Raw genomic sequence first — 24,988 nt, 5'->3', positions numbered from 1 at the left:
AATGCCAAAGAATCAAGATGATCGATGAGTCGAGCCGCAATTCGTTGTATGTGGTCAAATTGAAGAAGCTGGTACTGCGGAGCACCCGCCCTGAGATGAGAAGAGAAAGAACAGATAGAAATAGTTTGATTAGTTTTCTGAAGGCTCAATTCTACCGCGTGTGAATTGTTAGCAACTGAATCCATTCGTGAGAAGGTCGCCAGGTAAAATGAACCTTGTGAACCACTTCATTATTACTATTAATTATGAATCCCCATTTGTCGTTTCACATATCTTCGAGAACATTTTCCGTAATGCAGGGTCTCCAAATCTCAGGTGATTGCCTAAATTCACCGTCACCTAAAAGGCAAAGCAAAATTGGTTCTGAAGAAACTGGAGGTCATAAAAACAACATGGCAATACTTGAAGCCGGTCCATATTCTAGGGCTATTCAAACCCCAGATCTGGCAACATACAGAGTATTGCTCTGATAACTGGTCTGTTGCACAGCTGCTGCTCGAGTTATGCTTCCGGAGGAAGAATGAGACCTGGCACAAAAACCCCGCATGCACGAAACGTCAATCTTCGTCCACAAAATCTGAGAGTGTGGCGATCCTCTGCAGTACTCTCTTCAATGAACTTTTTTTTATGAAAATAAGGGAAGAGACGAGCAGGACGTTCAGCTGATGGTAACTGATACGCCCTACCCTTTACTATGCAGTGCCGCTCAGGATTTTTGAAAAACAAAAATATCTGAGCGTCACTACAACTGCGCTCGTCACCTTAAGAAATAAGATGTTACGTCTCATTTGCCCAGTAATTTCACTACCTACGGCGCCCTTCTATAGAATATATTCTAAGAAATAGGCGCTGTTGTGGTACCCATAATCTAGTTTCCTGTGCAAAGGAGCCTCCCACTTGTAAAACTTTCTGCGACGTCTAACTAAATGGATATCTTACAAGAAAGCGCGTACACCTTCCTAAGGGATCAGCCGACAACGATCCCGTGATTCTTCTGGTGTTGCTGAAGAATATGCGTGGTGGTGATCATTAACATTTGGGCACGTACGCGCTTGTGGTCATGTTTCTGTAGTCCTTTGTAATACCAGAAGAAAATAAATGCGTTTCCAGTCTAAATATCCCTACCAAAATATAAAACAATATTCCTCACATTCTTGATCTACTTCTTCAGTGCCTCTCCACTACTGGAGGTTTGCTGTCAGCTCTAATAACTTGTCTTTGGCCAAGTTTTCCACTCTGTCAATACTGGTGAGTGGAATGCAAATTAATATCGCAAATAATTTTAAGCTTTTACCATTTTGTATACGCTTCTTCTACCGTCTTGCTTTTGATATAAATAATTCCGCTAGAAATTTCTGTCTTATATCTAGGTTCCGCCAACACGTAGCAATAAAATACAATGAAGAAAGAATATAAAGTCAAATCAACTCAACCTGCAAACTGTACATCTTGTGAATAATAAGGTGAGCGCTGGATTTTCTTTTGTAAAGACTCTTTGTTGAATATCAACTTTTTAATGAAGCCAATTTGTATAAGATCTATTTTTTAAATAAATAATGTTTTGCGGTTTTCTTTTTATCACGTTCATGCCTGAATAGCGTTACTTCTTTTTTTATTTCTTGCTTTCGAGACTAAAAATGAGAGGAAACTTGTGGATAAGTTTTTTTTTATTTAACATAACTTAAGTTATGCTTTAGAAAATATTAAGTTTATTTATTGGTGCTTTGTTTTATATCTACCCTTACATCATATTTCAGCAATTAATAAGGTGGCTTACAAAGTACTTTAGCAATTTAGTCTTTTTGAAATATCTAAGTATATATCTATATTTCTCTACGAAATTTACTATCAAAAATATTAAATTGTTCATTGTCTGATATTTCTTGATGCCAGGCTTCTCTGCCCATTCGTTTTGGTAGAATTGGCATCAGAAAAATATCTAGTATATCCTTACCAGCATTCTTATCTTCTGTTCACAATGTCAGCACTTTATATGATAAAATTATCTCCCCATCATTAGGGTCCCTGCCACTGGTGTATGCGGATACCGCTAAAAATGCTTGGAAAGTTGCCTATCCAAGTGAAAATCTCCCTTTAAACATGCGATCACAAAAGCTTTGGGATGAGCCACAGTGCAAAATCATTAACAAAAAGATATTATTATCAAATCACAATATTTCGGATCACGCTCGTTTTATTGCTGTTAACGAACGAGAATCAGGGTACTGGCTTCAGGCCACTCCTTCGAGTAACATAGGGACACTTCTCGATAATTCCAGCTTCTCAATCGCAGTTGGTTTACGCCTGGGTATCCCTAGAACAGTTCCCCATATGTGCCGCTGCGGAGGCAATGTAGACAGCCTTGGTGACCATGGCTTATCTTGTCGCCGCAGTGCGGGCCGTCTCTCACGCCATGCCGCCTTAAACGACGTCTTGCGTCGGGCCTTTACTACCGTCAACGTGCCGGCTATCCTAGAGCCGAATGGAATTTCACGTGATGATGGTAAGAGGCCTGATGGCATGACGTTGATTAATTGGAGTCGTGGAAAGCCACTGGTGTGGGATGCGACTTGTGTGGACACGCTAGCCCCCTCTCATATTGAACATTCATCTAGAGCGGGAGGTGCAGCGGCGGAATCTGCCGAAAACCTAAAGCGGAGGAAATATGCATCACTCGGTGATGGATACGTATTTGTTCCCTTTGGGGTGGAGACGATGGGTCCTTGGGGTTCATCGGCACAAAAACGTAAAGAGCTATCCAGGCGTCTAAACGATTTAACAGGTTACCCAAGATCTGGTACATACCTCTGTCAAAGGATAAGTTTGGCTATACAAAGAGGTAACGTTGCCAGCTTCATGGGCACCTTACCTGCCGATAGCGGTCTTAATGATTCTTTCTATTTGTAATTAATTCATTTTGTTAGATTATTTAAGTTTTATTTTATTATTATTTATATAAATAGCGTAATTAATTATTAAGTCATTTGTATATTGTAATAATTAAATATTTTTAATAAAAAAAAAATCTAAGTTATATTTTTTAATAATTGTTTTTTTTTTTAATTATTAACCGCCAGTTGCAGAAAGCATCCTTAAAGTTAATGTTTCATGAAATATAAAAAATACTACATATTATGTCACTTTCTTTTACATTTTGACAGTCAAAGATAGAGTGTGATATAACCAAACATTGATTTTAAATATGTTTTAACTGGCGGTTTATTGAAATATTCTCTTTATCATTGTACTGATGGCTTGTGTCTGATAATTAAAAATATGTCAGTAATTAGCTCAATATCATAGACGTTTATTAAGTACAGATTAAATTTGTGGTCATGTTTGTGTTGTGTGTTTTACAGATGATTCGAGTAGTGTATTTTTATGGATTGAAAATAAAAACTGCTTTTACTATTACCGTATAATTCTATTAGTCAATTGTTGTAGTCACAAATCAATAAACCTTCAACGAAATATTATTTGAAAACGTACTTTTAATAATTCAAATCACAGATGATTAAGGACGAGAATGGGGTGACGTCTCATAAATACAAAGTCAATGATTTATTTACATTACTAATGTAGTCTAACTACACGAGTTAAATAAAAGTTATTCATCATTTTCAGTAAAAATTCCACCTTCGCCCGACACGCCTCAAAGTAGGATATCATCCCCACCATCTGGATGTGTGGCGGTCCTCCACAGTGCGGTTTTCAAGGAACTTTCTTCCTCGTAATACAAAGCTGTGGAATTAGCTTCCTTGTGCGGTATTTCCAGGACGATACGACATGGGTACCTTAAAAAAAAGCGCGTACACCTTCCATAAAGGCCGGCAACGCTCATGTGATTCCTCTGGTGTTGCAAGAGAATGTGGGCGGCGGTGATCACTTAACACCAGGTGACCCTTACGCCAGGACAATACGAAACGTTCAAAATAGCGCGTACACGGAGAACAAATGAGCGTACGGGTCACCTGGTGTTAAGTGATCTCTTGCAACACCAGAGGAATCACAGGAACGTTGACGGCCTGTAAGGAAGGTGTACGCGCTTTTTTGAACCCATGTCGTATTATGTATTTACATTACTAATGTAGTCTACCTACACGAGTTAAATAAAAGTTACTCATAAGGATTGATAAAAATATTATAATAAAATTTCAAATGAAAATAAAAAATGTATTATACATCTTTTAAGGCCCTTCCCATTATTTAGTATATCTCTTACTTGAGACAAAAATCGTAACCATCGTTGGCTTTTCTGTACCAATAAACTTATCGACGGTAACTCACCTTATCCGTAGACGCTGTATGTCAATGGGACGACGTATAGCTTACCAGCGATAGAGGATTGTATGGAAATTTCAATTCACGCGTCCCAATATAAGGCGATAACAATGAATTATCGGGTGTATTGGGACAGCTAATTACTGACAATAGAAGGTAGTAATTTATCTCTATCTATAGATAGTATATTGGGAACGGCCGTAAAGCACTCTCTAAGAACGACCATCTTAAAAAAATATGTGTGTGTACTGTATACAGGAAAGATGTGAAACCTTTTTTGGGACATATAGAAATTTCAACTATTTACAACTTCACAGAAATACGTTAGATAACTCTTAAGAGAAAAAAAATAGGAAAACGGTTGTCCCTAAAGGTCATTGGTCGAGCCGTTCAAAAGTTATAAGAGATTTACATACAGCCACACATACATACATATATTTATTTATTTGGGCAACTAACAAATTACACTTAAACTTAAAATTTAATAATAATAATATGGTTAAGAGTTAATTCACTTATAAGCTATCACAACATTCATAATTTTTACTACGTTTATAAAACAGTTCGTTAAACAATTTAAAAACTAAAATCTATAAATATTGTAATAAAATATAATAGAAAAATAAAAATTAAATATTAAAACAAGGTTTCTAAGTTATACATACAGACATACGGATACCATCGCCTGAATAGCCAGGGAAGCTTCCTAGGACCTTAAAACGTCGAGATATGATGAAAACTCGACTTTCCAAAACCAATAACTTCCCTAAAAAAATTTTCTTACCGAGAAGAGAAAATCCGTAGTAAATTAAAGCCTAAAAATTCTTATAGACATGCATACAAATAGGTCTTTTTATTTTATCACTTTCTTACTAATATATTCTTTACGTTAAATTAAATAATAAAAAACAACATGGCGCGTAACCGAAAATCGTGACGACATTTATTTAAAATGTATAATCTAAATGATATAGAAGTCCTAAAAACAGCTGAAATTAATCTCCATTGCCTATTTTGCCGATTTATTTTCAAATCTTACGCTTATAAAATCCTCATTCAAAACTGATATAAATCTTATCTTTCTATACTTAGATTATTTACTGCCGTTTTCAATAACATATCTCTAGTTACGGATAGATTGTTAACACTTTTTAAGGACAAGATCTTATCTATCCATAGTTATAGTTAAGGTCCAATGCTATGTGTCGATAGGTTATTGAAAATATGTTAGTAAGCGTAAATGGATAGATTTGTCTACCTCTAGTAATTTAAACTTAAAAGGTTAGATAGGTTAATGAAAACGGCCGTTGTATATCTAGATAGACTATGACAGCTGTGAAGGTCGTTATAATAGGCTTTAGAACTAGTCTATATTTTGAGCAATTCACGCACACTAACACAAAGTGTCATACAAATCGCGAGTGTAAGTCGTAGCTTGTCGCACACACTAAACTAATATTCCTGGTTTTTATCGGTTGTCTAATAGCAAGAGACTCTATCTAAACGTATAAATTATAAAGAGAGTTATTACTTACCTAAGTCCTCCGCATCTTCGGTCCATTCTCCAGTACCCAAAACAAGGGCAGCCGACACCAAAACCACGAAAATATTACTAAAAAACATATTGTCTTTTCCTACACCATCCTTTTCGCAATAATAATTTGACTTTGGCAATTCAATTTACATTCTTTATTAATGACTTGTATTCTATACAAATGAATTGAAAAAATTAGGTTAATTTGTCACAAGTTTTTATCAACTTCATTCATTATTGTATGCAACATGACTTTGAATTATATGAATTGATTTTGTTCACTTTTAATAGTATCAACATTTTTCGGGTTTTAATTAACTCAAGTCACGTCGTAACACCTCATTTGCAAAACTTATAAGCACTAATTTGTCCAATGAGTATTTTTATGAAATATGTCGTATTATTAATAGTGGATCATCATTTGGCGACGGGTTATAAGATCGAGATTGTTCGGTCCAAGTATATGTATATATTCTGTTGAATTATTCAGTACACTTTTAGCTTCGCTCGCTTAAGGACCCGGCGGCCACCTGAAACAAAGTACACAGTCCCTCATTTATGTTGGTAATATATTTTGACAGGTTGTATAAATTTGATGAGGACTTTGATAGAGGGTTTGATGGTCAGTTTGACGACATTTGAAGTGCGATGTCTGAGAGTATTTACTAATGTAAGTCGCCAGTACTGCTATGTATTCTTGAAGCGAATACTTAATGTAAAAGGTTAGCTAGGGTTAAGGGCTTCTTCATAGGTTGTGAGTTTACAATTTTGAAATAAAATACCACAGAGTACTAGGATTTAGAACACAAATTTAAGAAATACATTAAATCTTCTTTGACAAAGAATCATCATCACCTTAAGAGCATAATATGATAAAATTGATGAGTAAGTCACAAGTTTATTCTATTTCAGTAAAAATTCCACCTTCACACGACACGCCTCAAAGAAGGATATCATCCCCACCATCTGGATGTGTGGCGGTCCTCCACAGTGCGGTTTTCAAGGAATTTTCTTCCACTTTTCCACTTTCTAGGACAAAACGAAACCTTCAAATAGCGCGTACACGGAAAAGGAGAACAAACGAGCGTACGGGTCACCTGGTGTTAAGTGATCTCTTGCAACACCAGAGGAATCACAGGAACGTTGACGGCCTGTAAGGAAGGTGTACGCGCTTTTTTGGAAGGTACCCATGTTATATCATCCCGGAAAAACCGCACAAAAAAGCTCATTCCACAGCTTTGTAGTTCGTGGAAGAAAGCTTCTTGAAAACCGCTCTGTGGAGGACCTCCACACATCCAGAAGGTGGGGATGATATCCTAATTTGTGACAGGTCGTGCGAAAGTAGAATTCGGCGGCAGGAATCAGGTGGAACAAATCTTCGGAACACTCCCCGTTGTAAATGCGGAAGAAGATACACAATGAAGCGACATCTCTGCGCAATTGTCTAATTATAATAAACGTCTCATTGGGCTTTTTATTTTATCTTTAAACAACCTGAAAATTCCTAATTTATGCAGATAGTTTAATAAATATTGAACTGTTATATTCTTCAAAGTTTTCTTTTTCAATCGAAACTTATTCAACGGAATCATACAAAGCGAATCTATAAAAAATTAATTATTTTTAAGAAAATGTGGGAAAATCAAAACAATTATTCTCACGAAACAAAATCATTCAACCGCATTTACCTTTAAACTAGAATGAACCTGCGTTTCAGTCTATTGACGCGATATTTATTTTAAAATAGAAATTCTCCAAGATATTTTAACAAAAGCTGTCAAGAAGCAAAATCCTTCATCAAGGCAGCTCAACGACCCGGAGCGAATGCTGAAGCGCTAATGTAGTTTAGGAGACATCGTGCCTGTATAGCTTTTAAGAGACACGCTTACGTGATGGCTGTGCAAAATATAGTCAGATACCGAGACACGACAGAAGTTCGATATTGCTTCAGGGAGGCGACACACTGCATGCTTACACGATGATGGCAAATATGTTCATTGTTGGCGGCCAATAACGATCTTTATATATGGACATATCATTCGCAGTCTGACAGCGGAATGGTAAACTGTGTGTCAGTCACCAAGTCTAAGTGTGCTATAAAAAAGTGCCTAAATAATACGTTCACAACGCAAAAAAAAAGACGGTGTGACTTATCACCGGCAAGTTTTTTTTATGTAAATACGGTACGAGACGAGCAGTACGTTCAGATGATGGTAATTTAGACGCCCTGCCGACGCAATGGAGGGCCACTCAGGATTCTTGAAAAGCCCAAAAATTTTGAGAGGCACTACGATTGCTCTCGTCACCTTGAGACATTTTTTTTTTATTGGGAACAACAAACAATTATACATGACACCTTACTTAATAATTACAATTACAATTCTTATAATATAAATACATATATAATCAACTAAGTTATCCACAGATTACTTATTTGTGTTGGAGAAACATATTCACTAAAATCACCTTATCTTAACATAAGGTTGACATAAAATGTTAAGTCTCTTTCACTAGCTACGGCGCCCTTCAGACCGAAACACAGTGATGTTTACACATTACTGCTGCACGGCAGATATAGGTGCCGTTGTAGTACCCATAATCTAGCCGGCATCCTGTGCAAAGCAGCCTCCCACTGGTAAATTTTATTCGTGGGTTGGAATTGGTTGGCCAAAAGCATAAATAATTTAGTAAAACGAATATTTTTTCATTGAATATGGTACAATTATTGACAAGTTTTGATATCCCATTCTCGCCCGCTTGTCAGAATGAGACAGGTGACAAGCACACAGTCATAAATGAAAACTACAGACGCGCTCATTTATCTAAAGGCCCAGTGAACAATGATTAGCAATATTGTATTTTGTATACGGAAAGTCATTGCCGGTGAATATGAACGGATTACAAGAACATGAACAATTACAAACTAGTGCTATTTACACGGTGTCACAGACGCATCGTAACCGAGAGATAATTAATATGTATTTACACCGTTAATCTGTAAAAGCTAATCTTTTTCAGCTTTTCCGTACACGAGATAGTGAAAGAGAATTAACGATCAAGAGAGAGATTTGAAGTATTTTACAAACTTTCATGAATCATTTCCTCGAGATTGATTTATATACCACCACTTAATGATTTAAGCTTTTAAAAATTCATGCTCATAAAGTATGATAAAACTTTTGTTAATTTTAAAGTAATGAAATCTCTTTCGAAAGTCGATATATTTTGTTTATGCTATGATCGTGTCCGCTTATACTACAAATGCCAAAACGATACTCTGGAAAAGATGTCTGTACTATGTCTCAAAGACATATATATAAAATATATATTTCAGGCAACTTAACATTTTAATAAAGCGTTTTCCCGAATGAGTTATGAAAATGTTACCTTAATGTATTAGATCCAAATATTTATTCAGAGCGTTAAAGAGTAACAAATATAGGCACAAATTAATAAATAAACATACAAACTTTTGCCTTTATAATGTGAGTGTGATTTTTGATTAAAAACGTATAAATACCTCCGACTGAACATAGAGACTGACAAGCGTTAAATTTATATCAACCCTCACTTTCATCTGGGCTTAAAAAATACCTAACTGCTAATCCACTGATGTAAAGGTACTACCCGTAGTCCGACCCTCTCATGTAACGCTACAATCTGACGGTTACCACGGATAGAGTGACCGCGCGGCGAGCGATTCAGACGTTCGTATAAAAGATATGCTTTAACGTGTTTACAATGTCTCCGTGGATTTGATCTCATCAAGCATCAATTCTCTCTCCATTACCCATTAGACCAATTAAGCTACACAGACATTACCAAATTCTTTATAATGTAAATAAACATAACTCCCATTTACAATAATATCTGTCTTAATATACTACGTTTATAAAACTGAACCAGTCTTAACGCTATATCCTTACTTGACTATTTCTATAAGTCGAACATCGTTCACCACCACAACCTCTTTCATCAACAATCTAGACAGCATCCGATTCATAATACTCTTAAGCTGTATATTCGAGTAATAGATATAAGTCAATCCTACACTATCACCTAAACTGACAAGTCGACTTATCAGCCTAAGCAGACGCGAAATCCGAATCTGGACACCATGACGGGTCACATATTATACCTAGTCACAATTGGTATTGACAGCCCTAAGTACAAAGGATGTCTGGATGGAGGAGTGGCCAACCAACGGGCAATAACCTTACTAAATACGAGGTCGCCCCGAAAAGTCTGCAAACACTCCAGTTATGATCTGAACTTCTGGAAGAAGCTGGGTTGGTTAGAGTAACTGGCCCACACTGCACGCACACACTAAACTCAACTTAGTTTTTTTATGAAAATAAGGTACGAGAAGAGCAGAACGTTCAGCTGATAGTAATTGATACGCCCTGTCTATTACAATACAGTGCAGGATTCTTGAAAGACCCAAAAATTGTGAGTGGCACTACAACTGTGCTCGACACCTTGCGACATAAGATGTCAAGTCTTATTTGCCCAGTAATTTCACTAGCGTCGGCGCTCTTCAGACCGAAACACAGTATTGCTTACACATTTCTGCTTCACGGCAGAAATAGGCGCCGTTGTGGTGACCATAATCTAGCCAGCATCCTGTGCAAAGAACTTACTTAAAACATGTTGATCATTCATTTGAGTATAACGGGTTCTAATTTCAAATTAATTTTAACGTTTTTATTGTAACAGTATCTACGGCCAGACTTTTCTGCCAGTTTGATAATTTATCGACTGACGTTCCTAATAAATAATTTGTAGACACAATATTCACTGATCTTAATAAATAATAATAAATAGATGAATAGATAAATAGCATTTAAAATTGCGCTTCACCTAAAATAGCACGCTATAAAAGTTCAAATCTCTATTATAAATATGAATTACGTTTATATACTCTTCGACCCACGCGTCCTGGGACGTATAAATTACTCGCTTATATGTCCGTCCTCTATAATTTATCACTACTAACTACGCACAACAAACATATCAAATCCCTCGCCACGTAAATGTCAGAATAAAACATTATTGACTTAACAATCAAAGTAAAAGCCAATTTTAAAGACATTAGAGTGAGCATACAAAGTTTGTGTTTTATTGTCGACGATCTTTGATGTTCTTTGAAAAAGTTCAGTCGAATATTGCGTACGTATTTGATATAGTTTGTCTGACGTTTGGTTTTATAATGTAAGTATTATACTAGCAATGCCCCGCGGTTTCACTCGCTTAGATACCGATCTCGTGACAGTGGAAACTCTACCAAGTCAGACTAGATTTATTTTTATTAACATAAAACTTTGTTATTATTTTATTAATGCGTAATTTTCTTTAGATTTATATTTTTAAATTCGCTATATATTTTAAATGTAGTATTCGATTATTATAATTTAATAAGTATTTTACAGTTTTTAATAAAATATAATTTAAGGATTAAAATAGAGGTATGGATAAGAAAGAACATACAACCTTCGCATGGCTCCGATCCGTATAGCAATCAGGGGAACTGACACGGAGAGTTAAAAATGTTCAAAATATTCCAGACCAACGTGAAGACTGTATTGATGTATCATGGGTGTGAGACGCGGAAGGTCACCAATGATGATGCGCGTGAGGGACGTCCTTTAACAGCGACTACTGAAGATAACATCAGTGCTGTGCGACGCATGATAGAGGAAGATAAGAGAGTGACCTTTTAGCAGATACGGGCAACCGGCAGATATAGGCATTGGTATGAGTCAAGTTCAAAAAATATTACATGAACATTTAGGCGTCAGGAAGATTTGTACCAGATAGATTCCCCATACTTTAACCGATGACCAGAAACACCTTCGCATGGACTGGTGTCGCCAAATGTTAGATAAGTTCAACGGCGGTGACTCAAAGGCTGTATTTGACATCGTCACAGGTGATGAAAGCTCGATATATTTCTACAAACCCGAAACCAAAAGACAATCAGCTCAGTGGGTGTTTCCTTTCGAGGATCGGCCAACTAAGGAAAAGAAAGGAAGAAGTCAAGGAAAAAATGTAAATTCCTCATTCTTTGGTCGGAAAGGTTATTTCGCGACAGTTGTGCTAGAAGATGGAAGGACAGTTACTGCAGACTGGTATGTCAATCGCTGAGTGCCTGTTGTCTTGGAAAACATTCGACAGTAGCGCCCTCGAAGCAGGATCCTCCTTCACCACGACAATGCTTCAGCGCACTCCGTAAAACGGACTATTGAATATTTTACTACAGCAGGTCTCGAGATAATGAGTCATCTGCCATACAGTCCTAACCTGGCGCCCTGCTACTTTTATTTCTTCCCAAGAACTAAAGATAAAATTCGAGGCACTCGCTTTGCGACCCCTGAAGATGCGGTGCAAGCGTACGAAAATGCTATAGAAGAGACCCCTAAGGAAGAATGGGCCCACTGCTTTTCTCAGTGGTTTCATCGAATGCGTCATGTGTCAGAGAGGAACGGAGATTACTTCGAAAAACAATAAAAGTATTGGTAACTTTCTACATTAAGCCGATTTTCATTTTCTAAATATTTTCAGTGTTACCTAGGTATTCCAAATATAAACGTACATATAATTGTGGGGTTCTATATTTCGTTAGTGCTTTATCCTGCCCATTACTCGTACAATACAATGCCTACTCATAATTCTAAACGACATTAATAAAATAAATTGTATTTATGTTTGTAATGAACGAACTCAAAGACTGCTTAACGAATTTAAAAATTGTCAGTAAGTAGCACGGGCTTTATTTAATTTTCTGAGATAAGGTTCCCTACGGAAATTGAAAAATGTTAAGGAGTAAGACGTTACATATTTTGTACAATACTTTACCGATTTTAAGCCATAAAAATTATACTGAAATAGGTCAGCTTACAAATAGTAAATTTTATGGATTGAGAGCTGATCTCTGTTAACGTCAACGCTTAACTTGGTTTGTTTTTTTATACAAAAGAGGGGGCAAACCAACAAGGAGCTCACGTGTTTGGAAGTAGTAAAGCAACCGCCCATGGACATCGGAAACACCAGAGATCAAGAGCTTACCAGAGACAGAGAGATATAGGGTGCGTGTCCTTTGAGGTGGGGGAGTTTGCTATATGCTTGAAGATTACCTAAGTCATATTGGTTCGGAAAAACTGCAGCTGGTAATTTATTCCAGAAAGTGGCTGTGTGAGGCAAGAAGTTCCACGCAAAATGCGCGTTGGTAGAATGCAGTCAGAATGATGGAACTCCGTTCCAGAACAAGCTGCTCCTAGCATCCTCCGTGATATATGCAGTAGAAGATCTAGTGAACCCCAACATCTCTACTATAATATTTGATTCCGTTTTTATAGTCATTTGACAGCTTAAATTATTCTCGCATTTTATAACACTGACCTAAGTCTTACGTTATAATTATTAATGTTGAATTTCGTATTCTGCTATTTATCAGACATTCTGAATTTTATAAGACATTTTGAAAAGTACGTAAAAATTATCACCGAAATTCATGGATAATATGGGACTCCAACCCGCAACTCTACTGCTCTTTCCAAGTGGCCTACAGAAACACATCCTTCTGGAGTGTGCGGCCATCGCCATAGTGAGGGCCAGATGTCTCAAAGCCCTGCAATATATTAATATGTGCTAACGTTTACGTGTGCTGTCAAACTATTGGATCCACCATCCAACAGAATAAAATAAATATTTAAATAGGGTTCCCATATGAGACCCATACAGACATAATTTTTTGCCGTTCTTTATAAATGATAACGATATTCTGCTTAGTTTTCATGTGTTGACTAATTTGGAAGCTTTGTTAGAGGTTTTAGCATAAATACGGTCATTTTGTTAAAATGTTGCTCAATTGCAAAAAATTCTGATTCGTAAACAAAGTTTTCCTGTGACCAACATTTGCGTACCGCTTCAGTAGATGTTTCTATTTTACCACCCTATTCTTTTTTAAATTATCAGTTAAGAATTTACCAGTGCGTTTATTAGAGGCTGCAAGTCTTAAGTCATCTTTTAAAATGCGCTACATAGTTCTAGGTTGCTATCTTCATCTCCCGTAATAAAATCTTTTGCTTTCGGACAGAATTTCTTCGAATGTATGCAAAATAGATGTTGGTCGATTTTCAGACTTACGCACACAAAATTTCATACAAATTGGTTCAGCCATTTTCAGCCATTCAGCCAGGAGTTTGGTACCAATAACCGCGATCCGAGAATTTTATTTAATAGACTAGCTGACCCAGCAAACGTTGTATTGCCGATATTGAAATCGCGATACAAAAGTAACTGTAGATCGTAGATGGGTGAAAATTTGAAGTTGTATGTATTTTTAATGCTGACTCATAATCAAACAAATTTAAAAAAAAATGACAAAAAAATAAAAAATAAAAATGGCGTGGACCACCCTTAACATTTAGGGGGGATGAAAAATAAATGTTGTCCGATTCTCAGACCTACCCAATATGCACTCAAAATTTCATGAGAATCGCTGAAACTGTTTCGAAGGAGTTTAACTACAAACACCGCGACATGAGAATTTTATATATTAAATTATATAGTTCTGATTGTAGTACTAGTAAATATGTAATTTTCCTCATATTAAATTTTTCCTTCGCTTGAAAGGAGTTCATATTAAAGCCTTTCATTATGTCTACTTATAATAATTGTATCCCGAGGCAATGTTCGGATCAATATCTCATAAAGAATGTTCACCGTTACAGTTCCATCGACGTTATTCCATGAAAGTTCATAATAATAGCATATTTAAAATTGCCTTAATTTGATCAACTAATGGCAATCGACATTATAGGAATTACTCTCATTGTTTTCATTATTTTTTGTTACGTGATGTTAAATGATGACCATAGCTCTTTTGTTACATAACATAGTAAACACACAAGTTTTGCCGATCTTTTAGAACTTTTAACGCACAATGAAAGTGCGTAACATAAAGTTACCCCTATGACCCCTATACGGCATTGGTTAGTGACCCTGCCTACTGAGATAGAGGTCCCGGGTTCGAATCCCGGTAGGTGCAATCATTTTATACGATGAATATGAATGTTTGTTTCCGAGTCATGGATGATTATTTGTATTTGTGTATGTTTAAGAAAGTATATTGTATTTAATATATTGTTGTCTTGCACCCATAGTACAGGCTATGCCTAGTTTTGGGCAAGATAATTTGTATAAAAGTGTGTCCATTGTATGGTATGGTATAATCGGGCTAATTTCCGAAACTCGACGATTGCGCGCCTATTTTGCGTGTGCTGGAATATAATTGTTATCCCTGCCACCCCAATTCCTCCAGAACTTTGCAACCTCTTCTCCTTCCTAAAGACTTCTAGGAGTGTGTTTGGGGTACCAAGATGTTGAGCCCAGTAAGTTGCTACACCTAGACAATGCAGAATTACATATTTTGGCACAGGAAACTGCTGCTCCTGTGCCAAAATATTGTTTCAATCAATTCATCCCTGAAAAACAAAGAAATTTACTATTCTAATATGAGTCGAGATGACGTTTAGTTCGAAATGAGATAGATATCAATTTCCAAACAAATTTGACAAATGCTGCACGGAAGTAAGATATCGAACGATATGATAGTTAGGACTGACTCTAGTATGTCTCGGAATTAAAAAAACTATAGCAGCTGCCAGGAAACTTTTCATTACCACCATCACCGGTTAAAATTTGTGGTGGTCTGAAGGCTTGATGTACATAAATAGGCATCTAAACTTAAAAAGTTACTTAAGTTTAATGCCCTTCATTATGTAGTCACTTATTACTATTGTTAAATTTTATGATATTATGTTATAAGTTTAACCTAAGATCATTTATACGTCTAGATAGCCATGACAGCTACAAAATGGTCCAAAAGAATTGAGTTTAGAATTAATCTCTATTTTGATCAATGCACGCACACTAACACAAAGTGATACACATCGCTAGTGTAAGATATACCTTGTCACGCACACTAAAGTATTATTCTTGGCCTGTTTTTGTCGGTTGTCTAACAGCAAGAAACTCTATCTAGATGCATTTATAATCTAAGGTTTTAATGGTAATGATAAAATCATGAGGGTACTTCTGCGATTAATTAATCATATAATGAATTAATATTGGAAGCAATCCCCCTATAGTAGATCAATCAGCGACAGATGTAATTAGCATCAACTACTATAAAGCTGGCTCCAAAAACCAATACCACTAATTTGACTCCTAATTAATCATTTTACAAGTGGGAGGCTTCTGTGCACAGGATACCGATTCAATTATTGGTACCACAACGGCGCCTTTTTCTGCCGTTAAGCAGTAATGTGTAAGCATTACTGTGTTTTAGTCATAAGGGCGCCGCAGCTAGCGAAATTACAGGGCAAATAAGACTTAACATCTTATGTATCAAGGTAACGAGTGCAATTGTAGTGCCGCTCAGAATTTTTTAGTGTTTCAGAATCCTGAGCGGCGCTGCATTGTAATGGGCAAGGCGTATCAATTACAATCAACTAAACGTCCTGTTCATCTCGTCAATTTTTAAAAAAAAATATGCATAGTAAATTGTTCATGCTGCTTAAAAATAATTCACTTTATAAACGTAAATCTATATGTATTTATATTCGAATTGTGTTAAGATCATTTTGTTCATGATGAGTCCTTTGGTGACCGTGTCTGCTTATTGAGAGACGGTTAACGGTATATTACTGGTTGACTATATTGCTACTACACTGGCCTGCAAAAGTAAGTATCACACTTTTCAAATTAATTTTTTTTCCTAACTATAGAAGGTAGAGATTTAAGATTAAAAACGTTTTGTTGCAAATTTTATAGGCTTTAATTCTTAGAAACTAAAATTATACATTAGTAACATTTTTAACTTAAAAAAGAAAAAAACAATGAAAATAGACATTTTTTAGTTTAGTGTAAAAAAAATCAACTAAAATGTATTACATGTTATTTAATTTTTATTAACTGGTATTGCCTTTTCGAGCTCTGATTACAGCTTCGAGCCGGTTTGACATACTGCACTAGGTTTCAGAGCCGATGTTGGGGAATATTCTCCCATTCTTCTACCAGGGCCTGCATCAGTGCCCTGAGGGTAGTGGTCTGCGATTTCTGACTAGCCTCCCAAGCTCATCCCAGGCGTGTTCAATCGGGTTGAGATCAGGACTTCTTGATGGTCAAGCCATCACGCTGATACCAACCTCCTGAATAGTACGATATGAGTCGTGTGTGGCCGGGTATTATCATGCATCAACATCGATCCATCACCCATATTTGCTAAATACGGCCCTGCATACTCATTGAGAATCTCTTGAGCATATCTTTGCCCAGTGAGGGTGCCATTTTCTATGGCTACTAGCTCTGTGCGACCTTCTGAAGATATGCCAGCTCATACATGTACACTGCCTCCACCGTATTGGACTCTTTCTGAGATGCAGGCTTGAAGGTATCGCTCACCAGGTCGCCTGTAAACACTTCGCCTTCCATCAGAAGTGTAAAGGGAGAATCGAGACTCATCTGCAAACAAAATTCTTGACCATTCTTCTTCATCCCACTGCATGTGTTCACGGGCGTATCGCCGTCTCGCCACTCACTGGTCTTCAGGGTTTCAAATTTGCTTCAGCAAGTCTTCTCTCACTGTACTGTCACTAATGTAGTCCCTTCGGGTCTGAAGTAGCTGTTGCTGGACTTCAACTGCATTTTGGTGGCGATTTCTTAACACAGTGGAAATAATATAACGATCTTCTCGGGCACTGGTACACCTGGGTCTGCCATAACAAGGTCTCCTCAGATGGTGTCCAGTCTCTTCGTACCTTCGCTTTACCTTCTGGACCGTTCGTACCGTCACACCCACCATTCTTGCAGTGCGACGCATACTGATGCCTAGTTCCAGAAAAGCCATGATCCTAGCACATTCTTCAACTGAAAGAGGCATGATAAATAAATGTTATGTGCTTTTTAGCATAAATTTTTAAAACAAGACCCATCGATCTTGAAAAAAATTTAAAACAGAAAGAAAAATGTGAATGGTAAAATTGTAATTCGGAAACGTCCGCTTTGAAAAAGGAATGGTTTTGTTTTTGAAGAGTTTTTTCAGCCAATTCTTAAAAGAAGGTTACCGACTATAAAGTTTTTATGTACAAAATTAAATTCTCATTGGAGTCCTTTTTATTTCGAAAGTATATCTTGTGAACTTAAAACGTTATTCCAATTTTAAAAGTGTGATACTTACTTTTGAAGGCCAGTGTATTTAGTAAGTCTTTTACTGATCGATGTATAATCCTTTTGCAATATGATCCCAGACAATGTTGAAAACAAATGTATTACGAAATTCAAAAGAATCGTTAAAAAAACTTTTGTATACTAAATGTATGACAAAAATGACTTTCTTAATGATACCACACATTGGGAATGAAGCGACCGCACTCAGTTTATTAAATAATAATATTTTTTGCATGATATTACATTGTAACGATATTTTTATTGAAAAAAAAGAAGCCCGCTGAATTCATAGTGCCCGTTCTTCTCAAGTTTGTGGCTTACTTTTTCGAATGGCAGTTATTGACGTTTCCTGTTTTGATTGAACATATATGGTTTTTATAACAATTTTAGAAACCCATTAGGATTTTTCTGAGCAGTTAGATAATAAGGAGTAAGTAGGCCAAGGGGACAACGATTCACACTTAATTTTTGTGAGTCTTCCCATTTTGAAGATAAATTATTATCAACTCAATCTGGGAATTTCGGTGCATTATTTACGACAAGTGATAAAGCCTAAAGTGATCATCTAATAAAAAGTGAACCCCATACTCCTCAATTATCAACAATTTCTATCACAAGTTATATGTTTTCTATCATTTAATCGGCACTACATAATAATACAGTATTTTTTGTTTATACGTCTGTTATGTTGTCACACCTTTACTACTCAAGCAATTAATATCAAATATTTTTGGAGTACAAGAAAGAAGGCTACATTTACTACCGAAAATTTTAAGCACGACTCCTATCTTTCGCCGGGTGGATATATGTAGCGAGCGGCGGTTCCTTTTAAGGAAACTATAAAATGAAAGAGGAAGATTATTTCTTGCGAGGTAAGTGGAATAAAAGACTTTTTATCTGGGTTTTAATCGTCTTCGTTCTATATGTGTGAACTTATTGTGAAACGTCACGCGCAGAAAGTAGTAGTCCAATAATAATTGACTACTCTATCCGCGTAGCAAATTGCTACGAAAAACCGTAGCACCAAAATACTAGCTGCCGTAGTAAAAGTGTGGTCGCGTGGTAAGATTGCAACTCCAACGTTACCTAACTTGAGTCAACAACGTATATGTTTGAAGTGGGTATTTTAAATGATAAAACAAGCAGATGACCCACCTAATAAGATCATCAACATCATCTAACAGAGACCATTTAATGCGAATTGTTACAAATTATGTAACGACCTAAGATCTCTTTTAACGCGATATGGCGCTTATTACATGGCGCTCTTATTAAACTAACAACTTTTACAGGTCTTCAAAGCACTTTATTATTTGGGTTTTACATGAGACTGAGTAGTCACGCTTCGCTATGTAAGGCTCGTTTGAGTAAAGTCGGCTCAAATCGACTAAGGGGGAGTTTTCACTCAGGGCAAAACTTATCATAGGATAGCTATATTGCAAACAAGTGTTGTCCCGGAAAACGTTGTTTTGCCATATAATTTTAGTAATCCGCGCCCGCTCATTGTATGAATTATTGTCATGAAATGTCATTGATTGTGTTATTTGTATTGCAAATATATAGGTATTTCTAAGTCAAAAAAATATAGGTACCAAGGTAGGTGATGACCAACATATCATATACTAAAAACTTCTCCAAAACACGCTGCATCTTATGGTATTTATGTATTATTCCGATCGGTTCAGCATTTTTCATATTATAACCAAAAGAACAAAATGTCTCGCCATTTGTATATATATATATATATAAACGGCACACATAATATAATAAAATCGTTACTAAGTCAACTGTACATTGAATATTTTTTTCAAGAGAATACTTGGTGTGTTCTAAAAACAATAACAAATCTAAAAAGGTAGTCGCTTTTTTGTCTGTTTAATTGCGAGTAAAATGCAAAACTACTTAAAAAAAATAAGTTACATACTTTGTGCAACTACCGCGAATTTTCTCAGAGAAAATCCCAAAGAAATTACTTTGTGGAGACCTAGTATAGCCACACTAGAAGCCACCAATTAAGTGTCTTCTCGTTGTCCTCAATAAAGAGTAGAGACAGAGCCCAGTAGCAGAACCAGCAGATCTTGTTTAATAATTATCAGCCATGGCTCTCCTCGCACATTACTTAGGGAAGACAATGTTCCGCCCAATACCGTAATCATAATGTTAACTGTTCTCAATTCGTTGGTATCTTTTATTTATGTTTGTTACCTCAGAACTTTCGACTGGGTGAACCGATTTTGATAATTCTTTTTTTATTTGAAAGCTGGTGCTTCCCATTGGATATTCTAGTGCAATTATTGTTATGTTTTGAGTCTGTGTCATCCAAGGTAATTTGTAACTACACACATAAGGAAGGAGGCGAGAGGTGAGAGCGAGGCCACGGCGGGAAGACACCGATTCCAAAATTAACAGTAAGCATCACTAGAATTATATTAATTAAATAGATTGCATAATAAAAATACGCAATTATTTCTTTACTTTTTAGTGCATATTATATCTATTGTTTTCAAGTCGGTTGTTTTTTTGTTAATTTTTTTTTAACTGTATCTTATACAAAAATAGTATATTATGATACAACTGAATTAAATTCCTCATTATATACGAGGCTGTGGGTTGCAGCCGGAGACGTAGGCGAGGGCGTTAATCAGCGAGCAAGTTGCTCGCTCGAGTTTCATACGCACTTTTTTAACACACTTGCGAGGAAAAAACAAATATGTATTCCATAAATCGTTCAAACAAAATGTGAAAATTATGGGAAATGGCGCGTAAGATTTTTTTATGCACGCGCCAAACGTAAGGTGTTTGATTATAATAGTTTTAGTGATAAATTGCATATACCACTACGGCGTCTATTTCTGCCGTGAAGCAGTAATGTGTACGCATTACTGTGTTTTGGTCTGAAGGGCACCGTAGCTAGTGGAAATTACTGGGCAAATGAGACTTAATATGCTATGTCTCAAGGTGATGAGCGCAGTTGTAGTTCAGAATTTTTAGGATTTTTCAATAATCCTGCTGGACGTCCTGCTGTGATTATTGTGATACAGATAATTTGATAACCATTAATGTTTTTTAGGATTTCGGAATTCGGGACACATTTATTTATTCCAAAAATGTTAATGGACTCAGCGGCATAAAACCTCTTTGTTGTTACAAAAAAAAACTGTATTACCCGGTTAAATTGAAAATGCTCTTTTTACTCACATATAATTTGTAGTTAGGTACTAACTTAACTTTGCAGGGATAATTCTACTGCACTTGGTGTGTAATATTATTATGCACGAGTGTCTTATAGTTCACTTTATGTTCCTAATAACGATGTAATAAGGCTCACTTTACATGCAAGTGTGTTGTTAATATACTTATTATCCTAGGCGTTGCTACTTAAAAGGCATAAAAGGCATTTATTTTCTCAAAATTGATTCCTATAGAATTCTTTTTAATGTCATTTCTAATATACTAGATACTACTATCGCTTCGGAAACAAATAGCGCTCTGAGAGAGGAGGACGGTACAAGAAACTCTCCCAGCATTCTTTTTTTGCGCTCTTTTCAATAAAAATATAAAATATTGAACAGTCATTTCTATCGCTATAAAATAATCATAATCTAGTCCCAGGCTCTCCGATCACTAAGATAGGGATATTGATATTGGATTTTAATGGGAAGGTAAGAAACGTGCAAGTGTGTTAAAATAAACTTATTATCCTAGGCGATCCTACTTTGTCAATCATTTGCAAAATATATATATAGGGTATAGGATCAATAAAATTATTCTGTTCCAATACAGAATCACTTTGTAATTATTCTCCTCATGGCTGACCTATTCTCCAGAAATTTATTTGATTTTTTGTCTCTTAAATTACAAAACACTTCACATTTCTTACCTTCCCATAACCTTTCAATATTTTATATATTTTGCGAACGATGAAAACCCAAGTGGCAAAATTTTTACATAAATATTATAATTGATAAAGTAGGAGATACATTGATAAATGTGTAATCCTGATAAATGTAATTTCATGATCATAAATTAATTAATATCGCATTATTTAACGTACGAGTATTGTGTCAAATACAACATTCCTACTCCCAAACAGTGTTTGTAAATAATTAATTCTCATAATATTAAACTAAGTAATTGTCAAATATTTATACTGTTTTGTGATTTTTCGGGTTGATTTAGAGCCTCAGAAATTGCTTTTCCGAATAAAATCTGCGTTATAACTCCCAATTGAGAGATTTCATTTCGTGAAATTCTTACAAGTTATAATTAGAAATTTTTTAATTGAATTGCTTTGAATCTGCAGCGTAGACTACTTCAGAACATGTTTCGGAAGGATATAAAAAACGTAAATAATATTATTCCAAAAATAGACAATGTGTTAACAAGCTTAAAGTATGTTTATTAGTTTTTTCCTTGTGGTTATTCTATGCTTTCGAAAGGAATATATTTTGGAATGAAATTATATATTATTTTGATGATGATAATGTCCAATTTCCTTCTCATATTATTATTATATAAAAGATATTTTATAATATAAATATTATAGAAATCATATACATGACTTTTTATGCAATAATAATAAATTGATTCAATATTGCTGACAAATAGAGTAACTCCCGGTAGACGTAAGCAGTTTAATAAGAAATTTCTTTTATTGAACGCCTTGGTTAAATTATTTATTCTATAGTTCTGATAAATTTTATCAAACAGCAAACCTTCTTAAAATTAACTTGTTATATAATATAATATAGAAATATAATCATTTTACTAATATCCACTCTTATACCATCACATGATAATGATATATTATTTGGTAAAATTACTACCATTAAAAAAATACCAGTATAACTTAATTTTCGTATATTTATATAATATTACTGATCCAAAAATGTATGTATCGTTTATGTTTCAACATGCATTACTGAATCATTGTTTACTAACCTATAATTCCAAATAACAGTCCCACATCACAAAGTTCGAATTAGTTCGTAACAAACAGATGTACAAGCATCACACAACACATCTACATGACCGCACAGCGCTCGACGCGCGGTTGACTGGCTTAACAGAGCAAGTTAGTACGTGTCGCCACCTCTACCTAGGAGCTAGGGTGCGCAACTAGGCTCTACAATCTACAGCCACTATAGCATTGAATTTACCTGTGAAATTAAATTCAGACCGAAAGTACTAAAAGGCATAAAAGGAATTTATTTTCTCAAAATTGATTCCTTTAGAATTCTTTTTGATGTCATTTTTAATATACTATACACTACTACCGCTTCGGAAACAAATAGCACTCTAATAATGAAGACAAACTCTTCCAGCATTTATTTTTTGCGCTCTTTATAATAAAATATAGAATATTGTACTGTCATTGCTATTGCTATAATTTTATAGCAATCATTATGTAGTCCCAGGTTGTCCGATCACTTAAATATTCAGCTATGGAGAAGTAGGATTTACGAGAGAGCCATTTAAAAAAAAACATTTAAAATGTATTTATCGATAGTGCCTGAACTTTATTATAGAAGTGTACACAAATGTGTACGGCTAAATAGCCGTAAAGTTATTATGTATCTTATAAAGCCTACTGAAATTAGTTACAAGCAATCCCTTATTTCAAGTATAATAATAATGAAAATCACTATCAAGAGCGAAAAGGTGACGATTTTTGTGAACGTATATTAATTTTTCATAAATGGACAGACAATGAACAGACTTAATATTATAATAATGAGTATTCTAGAAAATTAATTAAGTTCCTCGGCAAAACAACTGTAAACAAAGTCTTTAGATGTTACAATTTGCCATTTGCATAAACTTTTAGAATATTATTCTATTTAATATTACCTGAAACTAAAGCTTATTGTGTTTAAAGTTTTTATGAAAGGGTCATTTTGTAATTTAACCATAGATACGAGGGGCACACTGAAATGATCGGGAATAAGAAAAACCACATGCATGGTATAGCCAAATTGTAGTTTATTGTTTTTCGTATAAGTATTCTCCTTTCAACTAAATGCACTTTTCCATTCGTGCAAACCAATCATTAAAAAAGTAATTCCAGTTTTAAGTTTATGTTGACAAAATGGCTGATTTCTACGCTTCCACAGCTGCTTCGGGGTCTTCAAACCGTTGCCCGCATGATAAATCTTTCATTCTAGGTATTGTAAAGAAATCGTTTAAGCTCAGGTCAGGACTGTACGGAAGATGGCCAATCATCAATGTTTTCCTGCTTCAAAAAATCATTTGTCTTCCATGCCGTATGGGAGCTAACATTATTGTGATGTAAGATGATGCGACGTTTTGGGTTATATTTTCAGAGTTCGGCTATCATTTCTGGCAAACAAACCGTCATATACCACTCAGCGGTAACCGTTCTGCGTTCCTGTAAAGGAATTGTAGCAACATGCCCCTTTTTCGAGACAAACGCAGGAGCGAACCACTTTCATTGGTTTGAACTCGTCTTCGAAGACCCAAACTGCTGAATGATCTTTTCTTTCAGGTTCGTATGAATAAATCCATGATTCGTCATCTGAGACGATATTATAAACGGGATTTGACTTCCATTTGAGTTGCAGAGTATTCCAGCAGCAATCTGCACGAGCTGCCTTTTGCTCTTCTGACAAATTGTGGGGAACCCAGCGGGAAACTAGCTTTCTTACTTACTGCGCATTATGTAATATCGACTGAATTGCACTCATTCCGATACTGATAAGAGCCTGAATCTGCTCGTATGTCCCATGACGGTCATAATAGTTCGCACAGCTGCGATGTTTTCAGGCGTGACCGCTGTTCTTGGTCAACCTGCAGAAGAACCCGTGCTGAGCGACACACGACCGCGTCGGAACTCGGCAAATCAACCATATACTGTCGTTTGACTCAGTGCTTCAACATCATAAATCGAAACAAGTTCGCTGAGACATTTATCTTGAGATAAGC

General features: G+C 35.8%; 1 protein-coding gene across 1 annotated transcript in view; it reads right to left on the bottom strand.

Moving 5' to 3' along the window:
- Window positions 1–23,093, bottom strand: part of LOC126968591 (hemicentin-2-like) — a 217,764-nt gene extending 194,671 nt beyond the window's left edge. The window contains exons 1-2 of the mRNA XM_050813600.1: window positions 22,988–23,093; window positions 5,817–6,345 (exon numbers count right to left, since the gene is read on the bottom strand). Of these exons, the coding sequence (XP_050669557.1) occupies window positions 5,817–5,904 (88 nt within the window). The 5' untranslated portion in view covers window positions 5,905–6,345; window positions 22,988–23,093. The remainder of the gene's footprint in view (window positions 1–5,816; window positions 6,346–22,987) is intronic.
- Window positions 23,094–24,988: the final 1,895 nt, after the last annotated feature.

The sequence above is a fragment of the Leptidea sinapis genome, chromosome 16, assembly GCF_905404315.1.
Source record: "Leptidea sinapis chromosome 16, ilLepSina1.1, whole genome shotgun sequence".
Classification (NCBI taxonomy): domain Eukaryota; kingdom Metazoa; phylum Arthropoda; class Insecta; order Lepidoptera; family Pieridae; genus Leptidea; species Leptidea sinapis.
The sequence above is the reverse complement of the archived record's forward strand: the minus strand, read 5'-3'. Positions and strand labels throughout refer to the sequence as shown.